At 39.8% G+C, this 12,468-nt stretch overlaps 1 protein-coding gene across 1 annotated transcript; it reads left to right on the top strand.

Annotated features, from left to right (window-relative positions):
• Positions 1-1,583: 1,583 nt before the first annotated feature.
• LOC124871921 lies at positions 1,584-10,319 on the top strand. Its single transcript, XM_047371548.1, has 2 exons — positions 1,584-2,217; positions 9,233-10,319. Exons 1-2 carry the CDS (start codon positions 1,586-1,588, stop codon positions 9,399-9,401), a joined length of 801 nt encoding a protein of 266 aa, XP_047227504.1. The 5' UTR covers positions 1,584-1,585; the 3' UTR covers positions 9,402-10,319.
• The last annotated feature ends 2,149 nt before the right edge of the window (positions 10,320-12,468 follow it).

Below are 12,468 nucleotides of genomic sequence, written 5' to 3'. Positions count from 1 at the left end.
ATTTTATTAAGCATAGTTGGACAGCAGCCCAAATCATGTTGCTCCAACAGAATCCGTCCTGGAATAGAGGACAAAGAGTTAAATCTGCCAAAACTTGGAGGGCAAAACTGGGCCTTCTACAAAACAATTAGCATTTATAACCAACACTTTTAATTAGTTTTATTTTCTTATTTTCAGCATAATTAAGTCCTGGCCTCTCATCAGATTGGGGTCTCAATCAGGGGAATTTATCGACGAACAGGGTAGGGCCCATGCACTGGTTTCCATCCTTAGGATGGAGACCATTATTATTTTTTCACTTGTTACTAACCCTGCGGTGGTTAAAGGGAACGACTACAACAAGGTAACTGGCGGACCCCGGTGGACCGAACGTCAGGGCTTCGGGAGGCCACCCGACAGAGGACGCCGTTACAGAGCCCCGCAACACAGGCAGTGGAACTTCCAGAAAGACACCGAAAGATGGCAGCCAGCTTTCTCCCGTCAGATGCGGGATTTCCGGGAACAACGTACCGGACCACAACACAACCAACACAACGACCCATTATCGGACGACCCGGATTTCAGAGTTAAAGTGAGACTCCTTTATAAGGTAATAAAAACAGTGCATCACTTAAAACACGTGTCCAGCAACGACACTGACAACTATCCCCCATCTCTGAAAAAACTTAATAAACATTTATCAGAGATTATAGTCCCTGCATTCCCAGACAAACTCACAACAGAACTCATTTATGGTAATGCTAGGAACTGGACTTACACCACCATTATTGTTCTACGTGAACATTATCAGAACATTCTAGAGAGAGAAGTTGAGAGACTAGGCAATCTGCCCATTAAAGAATGGCAAGATCCATTTCACATAGCCTCTTCTTGGGCCAAAAGAAACCTGGGGAAACGCCTCAAGACTGAAACTATTGAACATGCTAAAGCTATCATTATATCCATGTTGTCTGAGGTTGAACAGCAACAAGGAATGCGGAGGAGAGAGATGACATCACCAGAGGATGAAGTTCAAGGGGACGAAGTGATGCAGTTGACCAGGAGTGGTCTACAACAACCCACCAACGGAAAGCCACTGGGCCCCAGTAACCTCCCTACTCTCCATGGACAACATCGGACCACTGCCAGGGGGGTGAGCCAACAGTTCAATGAGTTTACATCTACAACAGAACAAATAACTGCGATTCAAACACCAAAATATAAAAACAGTGTGGCAACCATGACAGACCCATTACCATCAGATTGGTCACCAGTAAACAACACAACAAGTGAAATTCAGCAAAACATGGACAACACAGAAACTGCACTTCTTCCACTTGCAGAAGATACAACACCAGCAGTTTCACCCCCTAAAAAACAGAGGGAAAAACTAAGACATCTACAAGAAAGAGATAACAACACAGAAAACGACAGTGAGGGGAATACAGACACAAATGAACCCTCAATCACACGTGTATTGAATGCAGCCCCCCAATCATCCAGCATCACGGCACCACCTATTCTAGATTTAGCCTCAGAAGAATTGGAGGCAATCTTTAGAGAGAGTGAACCAACACATCCAACAGGGGAGGTTATTCAGAAGTCTATGGGCAACACAAGACGTACCCCTATCTCACACAGATTATCAGCCAGTGTACAGAGCAGACTTTTTCCTCTGAACACTATCCAAACACCCAGCACTGGCTCTCTGACCCACACACCTACACTACGCAGAGCCACCAGACATGTGACAACACCAAATAAAATGGAGGAATGGAGTCTCACCATCCGAAAAAAATGGCTCATCGTGGGAGATTGGAATGTGGTCAGATTTCCACAATTTGAGGCAGAGAATCTACAAGTGGATGGATTCCCGGGAGCCAGGTGGAGACATGCAGAAGCTCTTCTCAGAAAGGCGATGGTTGACTGTCCAGTGGAGAAGATTATCCTTTCGTTTGGCATCAACAACCGCTCTCAAAGAGATAAACGATCCACCATCAGGGAAATAAAAAACACTCTAACGGTGGCCAACATCAGATTTCCCCAGGCCACCATCTATATTCCGGAAATCAATTTCAGCACAACCCTTCCAAATAGGGAACAAACTATGCTTCGTCACATCAACGGCTACATCCGGACCTACCAACAACACATCCCAGCCATGACTGAAGACTTCCAGACAGAGGGTGACGGGATTCATTGGACCCACGCCACTGCCTCTCTGATGTTGGCACACTGGTATGTGCAAGTAAAATGAATGTCCCCGTTAGCCAGACTCTACTGGATGGGGGTCAGACTGTAATCAACCTTTCCAAACATTTCAGGTTAACGGATGCTCAATACTCTCTTTTGAATAGGGGTTTGACATTTATACCCACAAAAGGTTGTAACAAAAATATCAGAATGCAAACCAGATATGATTTACAACAATACCACAGAAGAATTAAACTTTCTGTTTATTATAGTGCAGATTCTGAGAGGGAACCTGAGCCTTTTACACATAAATCCACCTGGTCTCCTCCCCTAAATAGCTTACCTGGGGAAACTCAAAGGCTAATTAACAAGGATTTAAATTATTTTCATGATAAGTTCAAATTGAACAGACTTAATCCAAACTTAACAAAAGAAGAAGTTAAAGCTTTAGAAGAACTAACTCAAAATAATCAAATAATTATCAAGCCGGCTGATAAAGGAAGTGCAGTGGTGATCTTGGACCAGGAACAATACTTATGGGAATGCTATAGACAGCTTTATGATGAAAACTATTACTTAAAGCTATCCAAACCAATCTACCCTGAAACCAAACCTATGATTACAAAAATCATTGATAAATTATATCATAAAAAATTGATAAATGCTAAACAGAAACATTATTTATTGGGATCTACAGAAATTCGCCCACGTTTATTTTACATTCTACCCAAAATCCATAAAGAACCAACTAAATGGAACAAACCCTTTCAGATTCCACCGGGTAGACCTATAGTTTCAGACTGCAACAGTGAAACATATTATACGGCTGAATATATTGACTACTTTTTAAACCCAATTTCGACAAAACATGAAAGCTATATTAAAGACACATATGATTTCATCCATAAAATCAAGAATCTTAAAATACCGGAAGATGCTTTGCTCTTCACAATGGATATCGATAGCCTTTATACCAATATTGTTACTTCTGAAGGCATCAATACTATAAAAAAAGCATTCCTAAAATATCCCAACAGCAGAAGACCAGATAGAGAATTGATCCAATTGTTAGAAATAAATTTGACCAGAAATGATTTTCAGTTCCACAATGACTTTTTTCTTCAAATTAAAGGAACAGCCATTGGCTAGAAATTTGCCCCAGCGTATGCCAATATTTTCATGGCTGATTGGGAAACTACTGCCCTTAAAAAATGTGACAAAAAACCATTATATTATTATAGGTTCCTAGATGATATATGGGGCATTTGGTCTCATACGGAGGAAGATTTTAAACAATTCTTAAGTATTTTAAACAACCATAATGCTTCTATAAAACTTAAATCCACTATGAGCAAGAATTCAGTGGATTTTTTAGATACAACAACATTTAAGGGAAAGGATTTCAATATAACACATGATTTGGACCTTAAAGTTTTTTTCAAACCAACCGATACGCATGCACTACTACATAAATCCAGCTTCCACCCAAAACACACATTTGCTGGTTTAATTAAATCACAATTATTGAGATTTCACAGAATTTGCAGTCAAAAATCACATTTCTATGAGGACACGAAGGTGTTGTTTCAAGCTTTGACCACTAGAGGGTACTGCAGGTCTTTCCTTAGAAAATGTTTCAAGTCTTTCTCCCAGACTAAACCCATTGATATTTCACCAGCAATCCCGTTTGTCACTACCTATTCTCCTGCCACAGTTGAACTGGTTAGAATAATTAAAAGCCATTTTCATCAGTTCACAGAACAACTTGGTAAGCTGACCAACCATAAGGTCATAACTGCTTTTAGAAGGAACAAAAATTTACAAGATATTTTGATTCATGCCAAAGTTAGACCCTCTCAGAAGTCCTAAACCTACGGGACATGGGCAATTTTACAAACACCAACCATGGGTGTGCAATAAGACCAACCAAGAGGTTTTTAGAATCACTGAAAGGGGAGGACCCCATTCTAAAAATTGTGATTATTTAGTCACCTGCTTAATTTGTGACATGAGATATGTTGGGGAAACAGGCAACACTTTATTAACCAGATTCACACAACACAGATATAATATTTATAGGAGGAAAGAGACACACACCCAATTTGTAAAACATTTTATTGAACATAACTGGGAATCATTAAGAGCCACAGTCCTTGAAGGCAATCCCAATTGGTCCCCAGCTCAGAGAAGGAGAGCAGAACGGATCTGGATTACTCGACTTGACACCATAACTCCAAGAGGGTCAAATGAAAAGTAAATTCAGAACTCGGGTTGCCTATCACAGTATTGGCCCATGCATGAAAGCTCGGCCGCCGTTCCGGCGACCGAGCTTTCCAAATCTTTGAACTCCTAACCCTATTGGCCCCATTCCGGTACGGGGTTTATCTAGCGCCTGTGGTTCCCAAATGGTTTGCTTGGCTTTGCGGCGGGTGGAGGCCCCTCCTGGCTTCATCCGATTCCTGGAATTACCTGCACGATCTTTGCCTGGTTCCTGGGCCCTTGCTCGCTCCCTGATGTGGTATTAGGATTGTGTTATTGTGTACCTTCCACCTGGGTCTAACATACGGAGATGAGCTCTTGAGTGACATGCGCCGGCCCGTGCCTTGCCTTTGACTCCCTACACCAAACTTTTTCAGTCATTAGACTGAATTAGGGGGATGTCATCGTGACACTAAACTCACCCTAACCCTATTGTCATTATGGACAGAGAACAATACATATGGGAAGGCAATAGACAATTATTAGATACCACATATTATACTAAACTAAATGAACCTATTTTTTATGAGACTATCCCCATAGTAATGAAAATAATAGATAATCTATATAAGAAAAAATTCATTAATGCTAAATAGAGGAATTATATTAGGGGCTCCTCAGAACCCAGAGCCAGACGGTTCTACTTATTGCCTAAAATCCACAAGGAGCCTGAAAAATGGAGCAAGCCACATAAAATCCCTCCTGGAAGGCCCATAGTTTCTGACTGTAGCAGCGAGACCTACGGCACAGCAGAATTTATTGAGTATTATTTAAACCCATTATCTATAAAACATACCAGTTATATCAAAGACACTTATGATTTTGTTGAAAAAATCAAGCAAGTCCACTTACCTGAGGAGTCCTTTTTATTTACTATAGATACCGATAGTCCATACACCAATATCGATATTACAGAGGGCATTAATTCAATAAAAAACATTCTACAAATACCCAGATAGTCGAAGGCCTGATAAGGAACTACTCCAATTGCTCGAGATCAATTTAATGAGGAATGATTTTGAATTTAACGGCCAGTTTTACCTCCAAATTAAAGGTACAACTATGGGGAAGAAATTTGCTCCGTCCTATGCCAATATCTTTATGGCAGAGTGGGAAACAGAAGCTCTAAATAAATGTAAAAAAAACCCCTTATATTATTATAGATACCTGGATGACATCTGGGGGGTCTGGACTCATTCCGGGGAGGATTTCCAGGAATTCCTTCAAACATTAAACACACATAATGCATCCATCAAGCTCAAGTCCACCACCAGCATTAAAGCAGGGGACTTCCTGGACACCACCACTTACAAAGGCTTACACTTCAGCACCACACACAGATTGGACGTTAAAGTCTATTTCAAACCCACAGATACACATGCTCTACTATTCAAGACCAGTTATCATCCGAAACACACATATGCAGGCCTCATCAAATCACAATTACTTCGCTTCCACAGAATCTGCACTCAGACATTAGACTTTCAAGAGGCCACTAAGACACTGTTTCAAGCCCTATCACATAGAGGATACTCCACGTCTTTCTTAAGGAAGTGTAAGGCATCCTTCTTAGAGTCCAGACCCATTGATATATCCCCTATGCTTCCCCTTATAACCACTTATTCCACCTCAGCAGGCCAACTAATTTATAATATAAGCAACACTTTAATAAATTCCAATTGGATACCTCCCTCCTAAAGAATTACAGGATCATTGCAGCATACAGGAGGAACAAAAACTTAAAAGACTTCCTGGTACATGCTGAGATAAAACCACTACAGAAACCCAAGGTCAAAGGTCAAGGGGACTTCTTTAAACAACTACAATGGGTACGAAACCAATTCAATAATACTATTTATGATACCAATTGCAGATAGAATCCCAAAACTAAGAATTGTATCTATTTAATTACCTGTAAAACTTGTGGTATCTGTTATGTTGGGGACTTCGGCGACAGAACTATTCTATTTCAGAATCTCTAACCCTAACCCTAAACCTAAAATTGCCTCACCCTAACCCTAACCCTACCCAAATTCCTGTGCATTCCATGCTCTTTACCCTTGATGTGGACAGCTTATACACAAATATTGTGACTGAAGAGGGTATAAATGCAGTCCGGGATGCCTTTTTGAAATATCCTGATGGAGGGTGACCAGATGCTGAAATCTTGCAGCTTCTGGAGATTAATCTCAGGAGGAATGATTTCCTCCTGGATGGTGAATGGTATCTGCAGGTGAAGGGGACAGCCATGGGGAAAAGGTTTGCCCCTTCATATGCCAATATAATCATGGCAGCTTGGGAAACAGAGGCCTTAGAGGCCTGTAAATTGAAGCCCATACTTTATTTCAGATACCTAGATGATATTTGGGGTGTTTGGACTCACTCAGAGGAGGACTTTCAACACTTCTTGCACACACTAAATAGTTTCAATGCCTCCATCAAACTTAAATCTACCACGAGCGTTACAGCAGTGGATTTTTTGGATACAACCACATTTAAAGGCCCAAACGTTAACACAGCAGGCCAATTGGATGTGAAAGTTTACTTTAAACCTACAGATACACATGCTTTATTATATAGGACTAGTTTTCATCCCTGAGACCCCGAGGTTCACTACTGATGACGTGTATGAAATGTATTAAATTTAGTTTTAATGAAACTTTAAAATTTTATAACATTGGCATCCGACTCTTCTACACACAAAAACTATGTAATAAAAGACTGCAAGTCATCTTTCACTCAGAAATCTATTTTTACTGCTGTGATTTTAAAATGTACACTTTAAAAAAGTACTATTAAAAATGTAACTTAAAATTTATATAGATAAAGCATATGTTTCACATCTGAGTATTACATAATACGTTCTAAAAAATTGCCAATAATCTTTCACCTTCAAGATCAAGATCTGATAATGTGATCTTTGAATTTACACTTTAAAAATTTATATTTTAATGAGTCATGACTTCTAATTCTTGTGTATAAATAGTGTTTTAAAAAAACGTTGAGACTTTTCTTGGCAATACAACCATGAAAAGAGATTCTAAATTGTCTAAACCGGAATTCAACCTGAAAAGACTCACAAATGAGAGAAACACAGAGATGGCAGTTAGAGGAGTTTATTAGCTGATGTTTGTTTTCTTTTGGCACTCGGACCCCGATGGAAGAAATGGGTGCTGATAATGACATGAGCTTGAATGAACATCTTAGGGTTAGAATTAGAGAAGTCTTCCCCCTGGGATTCTGATACTGGTGGTGGAATGGAGGCCTGAGAAGATAAGGGAGTTGGAAGGAGCTTGAAGCCTGATTGCGGAGATGCGGTGGAGGAGGGTCGAAGCTCAGCTGAAGAGCAGGAGATTCTGCATATGACGGTCTTGTAAAACGAAGCCTGGAGGGATGATTGGCTGAAGAGGAATGTGGGCCAGAAGCTGATTGGTCGGAGTGGAGAACGTAGTGGAGTAGTTAGACAGAGGTAGAGGTGAGTCTTCCAAGTTGAATTTTCATCTAAACTCTATAGACATTTATTTTTACTCTCCTTGGGATCCACCTTTGGAAAGGGGTGTTGGGACCACAACCATGGTTACAACGTGAAAGGCCACTACAGACTTTCCTGGAACTTTCAAAATAAATTGCATTAACCTACTTCCGGCACAGCCAGGAAATGGGTGTGATGAAAATTCTTGCAGTAAGCATTTCACAGTGTATAACCTTTTTTACTCCTCAGAACATCTGTGTTAGAGGAAGAAGCTGTAAAAGCCATTATCAGAAGTTTAATGGTTCAGACCCATCTTTAGGACAATGTCAGGAAGGGCAGTTAGGTCTGTTCCTAGATAACCTTGTCACTTTTGAACTTAAGAAGGGTTTGGGTCATAAAACACAGACTCTTTGCAGTTGAGATAACACTGTCATGTTCTGGTATAAATACTGTGTGTAAATGTTGATCGAGGCTCTGTTCAACTGACTTGCTTGGTGACAGAGTAATTCAAACGCTGAATGCCTTTGAATAAAACTTATAAAGACAAAGTCCGGATTTTCTCGTTATGAGTCAACTTTTACCCACTTTGATAAGAAAATTCCACAACACGGGGTAACTGCGGACTTCCTGTGACATCACAGTCCAAATAAAAGCACCACTCTTGCTACATCCTGCCTCTTCCACACGCCCTCCAGAGGGACTGGATAGGGGGGACAGCACGTTAATGTCTCTTTGCTGGCAAAAAGTCTCTTCAAACTGGATCCAAGGGTATCATACGATCATCGATCATATGCACAAGTTAAGTACTGATGAATTACTGTTGAAAGAATCTGGTATTCATTCATAAAAAGGGGAAATTAAGGTATAAGCATTGCTTGACTTTCTCTCTGAGGCCTGCAGAAGCAAACTGTGTTTCAGAGAAGTCCCCAGTAGAGACGCTGTCTCTACAAAGAGTGGAGCGGACTTAGTTTTGTTAATAAATTCTTGTATTTTAAGAAATTGTGTGAATTCATTCCATATATGTGCAGAGTTTATGCTGTTCAATAATGTCAGAGCTCGTCTCACACCTTTCTATTTTGTCCTAATACCATCGCCTTACTGGGCTGGTATTCACAGGACAACCCTTAACAGATCGAAATATTATTTGATAAAATATTAAAATATTAATATTAAATAATATTCTCAGATTCATAATCACAACGGGGAGCTGCAAGCAGTGTGCGTCGGCCTATGCATTTCCTTTGGTTCTCTGTTTCAACTCTCCAGTTATCAGATGAGACAAGTAGAGTCATTTTAACTGCCTAACCTGCTCTCTACTGTTCCTCCAAGGGTTCCAGCTGTTCTTCTGATACTCCTCAAGGAACAGTCGGCTTCCAGTGCTGCTCTCTACAGTTACTCTAAGGGTTCCAGTGGTTCAGCTGCCATTCTCCAGGGTTCCTCCGAGGATTTCAGTCTCCCGAGCTTTAATCTGCTGAGCTCCTCCTTGAGTTCTCCCTGACGTCTGGCTGAGGGTCTCCAGGCCAGCCTCCAGACAAGGTTCTCCAAGGGTCCTCCAGGCTGGCCTCTAGATTTTCAGTGCCCTTGACTTCCAGGGCTTCGTCTCTGGTTTCTGGTCCTTTTTCAAATGCCTACTCTGCCCACCCTGTTTGGCCTGTTATTGTTTTGATGGACTCAGGGCGTCTGGTATCTGTCCCTGAGGTTGAATTTCTGTCACTATCCTGAGGTGTTTTGGTTTCTGTTTTCTGCTGTGTGTGTATTTTTTTTATAATTTCCCAGCGTTTTATTATGTTTTTTGGTTTTTGACATTTTTACTGTTATGTACTGAGTTTTAACTAACCCTGCTTTCTGAAATGGGGCCTAGCGGCTCTTTCTATCTCTCTCCTCACCTCTAACCCGTTCCGTCTGATTAATTTTTTTGCTTTTTGTGCCATTTCTCCTACCCTGCCTCAGTGTATTTAAGCCCCTGGTTTGCCTTTGTTCACTGCTGGATTCTACGGTTTGCCTGGCTGCTCCATGCCTGTAACTCAGCCCATGTTAGATGTTTTGTTTCTTCTGTGAAACACCAGTACACTATAATCTATAACAGGCGTGAACTCAAGAAGACTGAATGTTAAAACTGATATCAATGCTCCATAAAGAAAGCATTGCTTTAAGTAAGTACTGCTGTGTCTTTAGATTTTCCTTTGAAATTTGTTGCTTTTTGTACTTGAACTGTAGAATGTATACATCACAACAAATATGGAAATGGTTTTGAAGTAATTTTTCTTAATCTTAATCTTAAAAAAAACGGGGCGAATTTACATAAATCACAAAGGCAGTTAAATGGACTAAATGGTAAATGGACTGAACTTATATAGCACTTTTCCAGTCATACAGACCGCTCAAAGCACTTTACACTAGAGCCACATTCACCCAATTGCACTCACACATTCATACACCGATACGCAGATCGGTAGGCAACTTGAGGTTAAATGCCTTGCCCAGGGGCACATCAACCTATGGCAGGAGGAAGCTGGAATCGAACCCACAACCTTCTGATTGCAAGACGACTACTCTTCCTACTGAGCCACAGTCGCCAGTTCCCCAGTGCAGTGTTTTTCAAAGTGGGGGCCGCCAGGGGACACTAGGGTGGCCTCAGTAATGTTGGCAGGGTGATAAAAAAAAATACATTTTTTTATCATTATAATAAAATACAATCTAATTATTTTCTATTCATTAATATAAAATATACTATATAATAAATCATGTCAAAATGTTATTTGCCATGCCAACCTTTCTAATTTCCTGCCATTCAAATGTATTCAGCTGCTGTGCTCAGTGTTGCCAGATTGGGCTGGTTTCTGCCTTATTGGGCAAAGGCCAATCGTGCTTTCCATTCCAACAAGCTGGGATGGAAAAAATAGTTTTGGGTGGGTTGTTAAAATTTGGGCTGCTTTTCAAAGAATTTGGCAATTCTGTGACAATTATTTATTAAATAATTGCAGAATAAATAATTGGACCATGTCTTTATTGCTGGTGAAGAATAGAGCTGCTCCAAATTTTGTTTGGTTGGAACATCTACCTCCTTCTCGGGTTAGGTGTGATTACTGGATGTAGAACATGTTGCTGCTCTGCTCTTGTTTTATGTTACATGTAACACCTGTTTTAAAAATTACTGCATTGGTTCCCCATATGTTTAAGGATCAATTTTAAGATTATTTTAAAGGTTTTTCAATGTCCCAATGATCTTTGGCGTTCTTATCTCACGGGATCTGCTTTTAACTTATGAACCCCCACAAACCCTAAAGTCCCCCGACACTGGTCTATGAACAGTCCCAAGAGCCCAAGCACCAATTTACAGAGAAGCTTCTTTCCAGTATTATGGCCCTTGTCTGTGGAATAGTGTGACTGAGTGACTGAGGGATGCAGAGAATGGTAATGTTTTTAACAGTAGGCTAAAGACCCATCTTTTTAGCTTTGTTATTTGAACCCTCTGTCCTGTGCTCAGTCCAGTTTTTCCATACACATTAATTCCGTAGAGCACTTTCAGCTACTTAGAGTGGTAAGAAGGGTGCTTTATAAATTTGAAGTTGAAAATTGAAATTATGTTAAGGGTCTGATTTTCTTAGGTTAGCTTCATTAAAATAAATAAAAGTTTTATAATTATGCTGCTGTAGATCCTGTAGCTGCTGTATAATTGTTATAATAATTGTTAATTGTTAATAAGTGTTATGCAACCTCCTTCATGTTATAAATCCATAATCTCAACTAAATAATTTGTTATGAGCACCTTCAGCATTAGGTACATTTCATTTACATCTGTCCTGGACAGATCCACTGAGTTTGTAAAGGTTATTTTTTTTTTCCTAATCAATAAAATTGCTAAAACAGTAAAAAGGTGAAATGTAGCTTCCAAATGAATACTAATTTTGTTTTTAGTATAGTTTTGCCAGTTATTTGACCTTCTCCAAATGACTAAATTTCTGAAGGCCAACAATAACTATTGTGAAAAATTGTCTTACAATTTTGTCTTATTTTTCTAAAAGTTTTAAATAAATTTAATTTGATGGTAAATAGTTTAAAAACAGACTGCACAGGCACACAATTAATTAGAGCAGGCTCTGGTTTTATCCTCCAAACAGCTGGGCGTTGTAGATGAGTGACACAGCAGCCAAAGTCCAAAGAAAATCTGCATAACTTAGACCATTTCCAAAGATCTACAATGACTGGATCAATGTCTGAAAATGAGTAATAACTTATTTCTACCGTTAGATGGCGCAGCTTGTTTGGTAATAACAAAATCACAACCTTAAACTTCCAATGATGTTTCATATACTATAAATAAAAAATTACTGTGTTTTAAACATTTCTGCATCATTTAGGGGGGCAAGATAATATGTTACATTAAATGTGGTATTGGAAGAAAATAGAGGCTCGGACTTTAAACAGGTTGGAAGCAGTGATATCTTAGCTGTACCTGTGTACAGGTATAGCTAAGAACTTAAAAGACTAAAGGTGATATGGCAAAAGGTGAGCCTGTTAGGAAGTAAATTACGCAACCTCTCTGTGGGGCCGGAAGATAATGA

This window comes from Girardinichthys multiradiatus, chromosome 7 (genome assembly GCF_021462225.1).
Source record: "Girardinichthys multiradiatus isolate DD_20200921_A chromosome 7, DD_fGirMul_XY1, whole genome shotgun sequence".
NCBI lineage: Eukaryota > Metazoa > Chordata > Actinopteri > Cyprinodontiformes > Goodeidae > Girardinichthys > Girardinichthys multiradiatus.
This window is presented reverse-complemented; position numbering and strand designations above follow the sequence as displayed.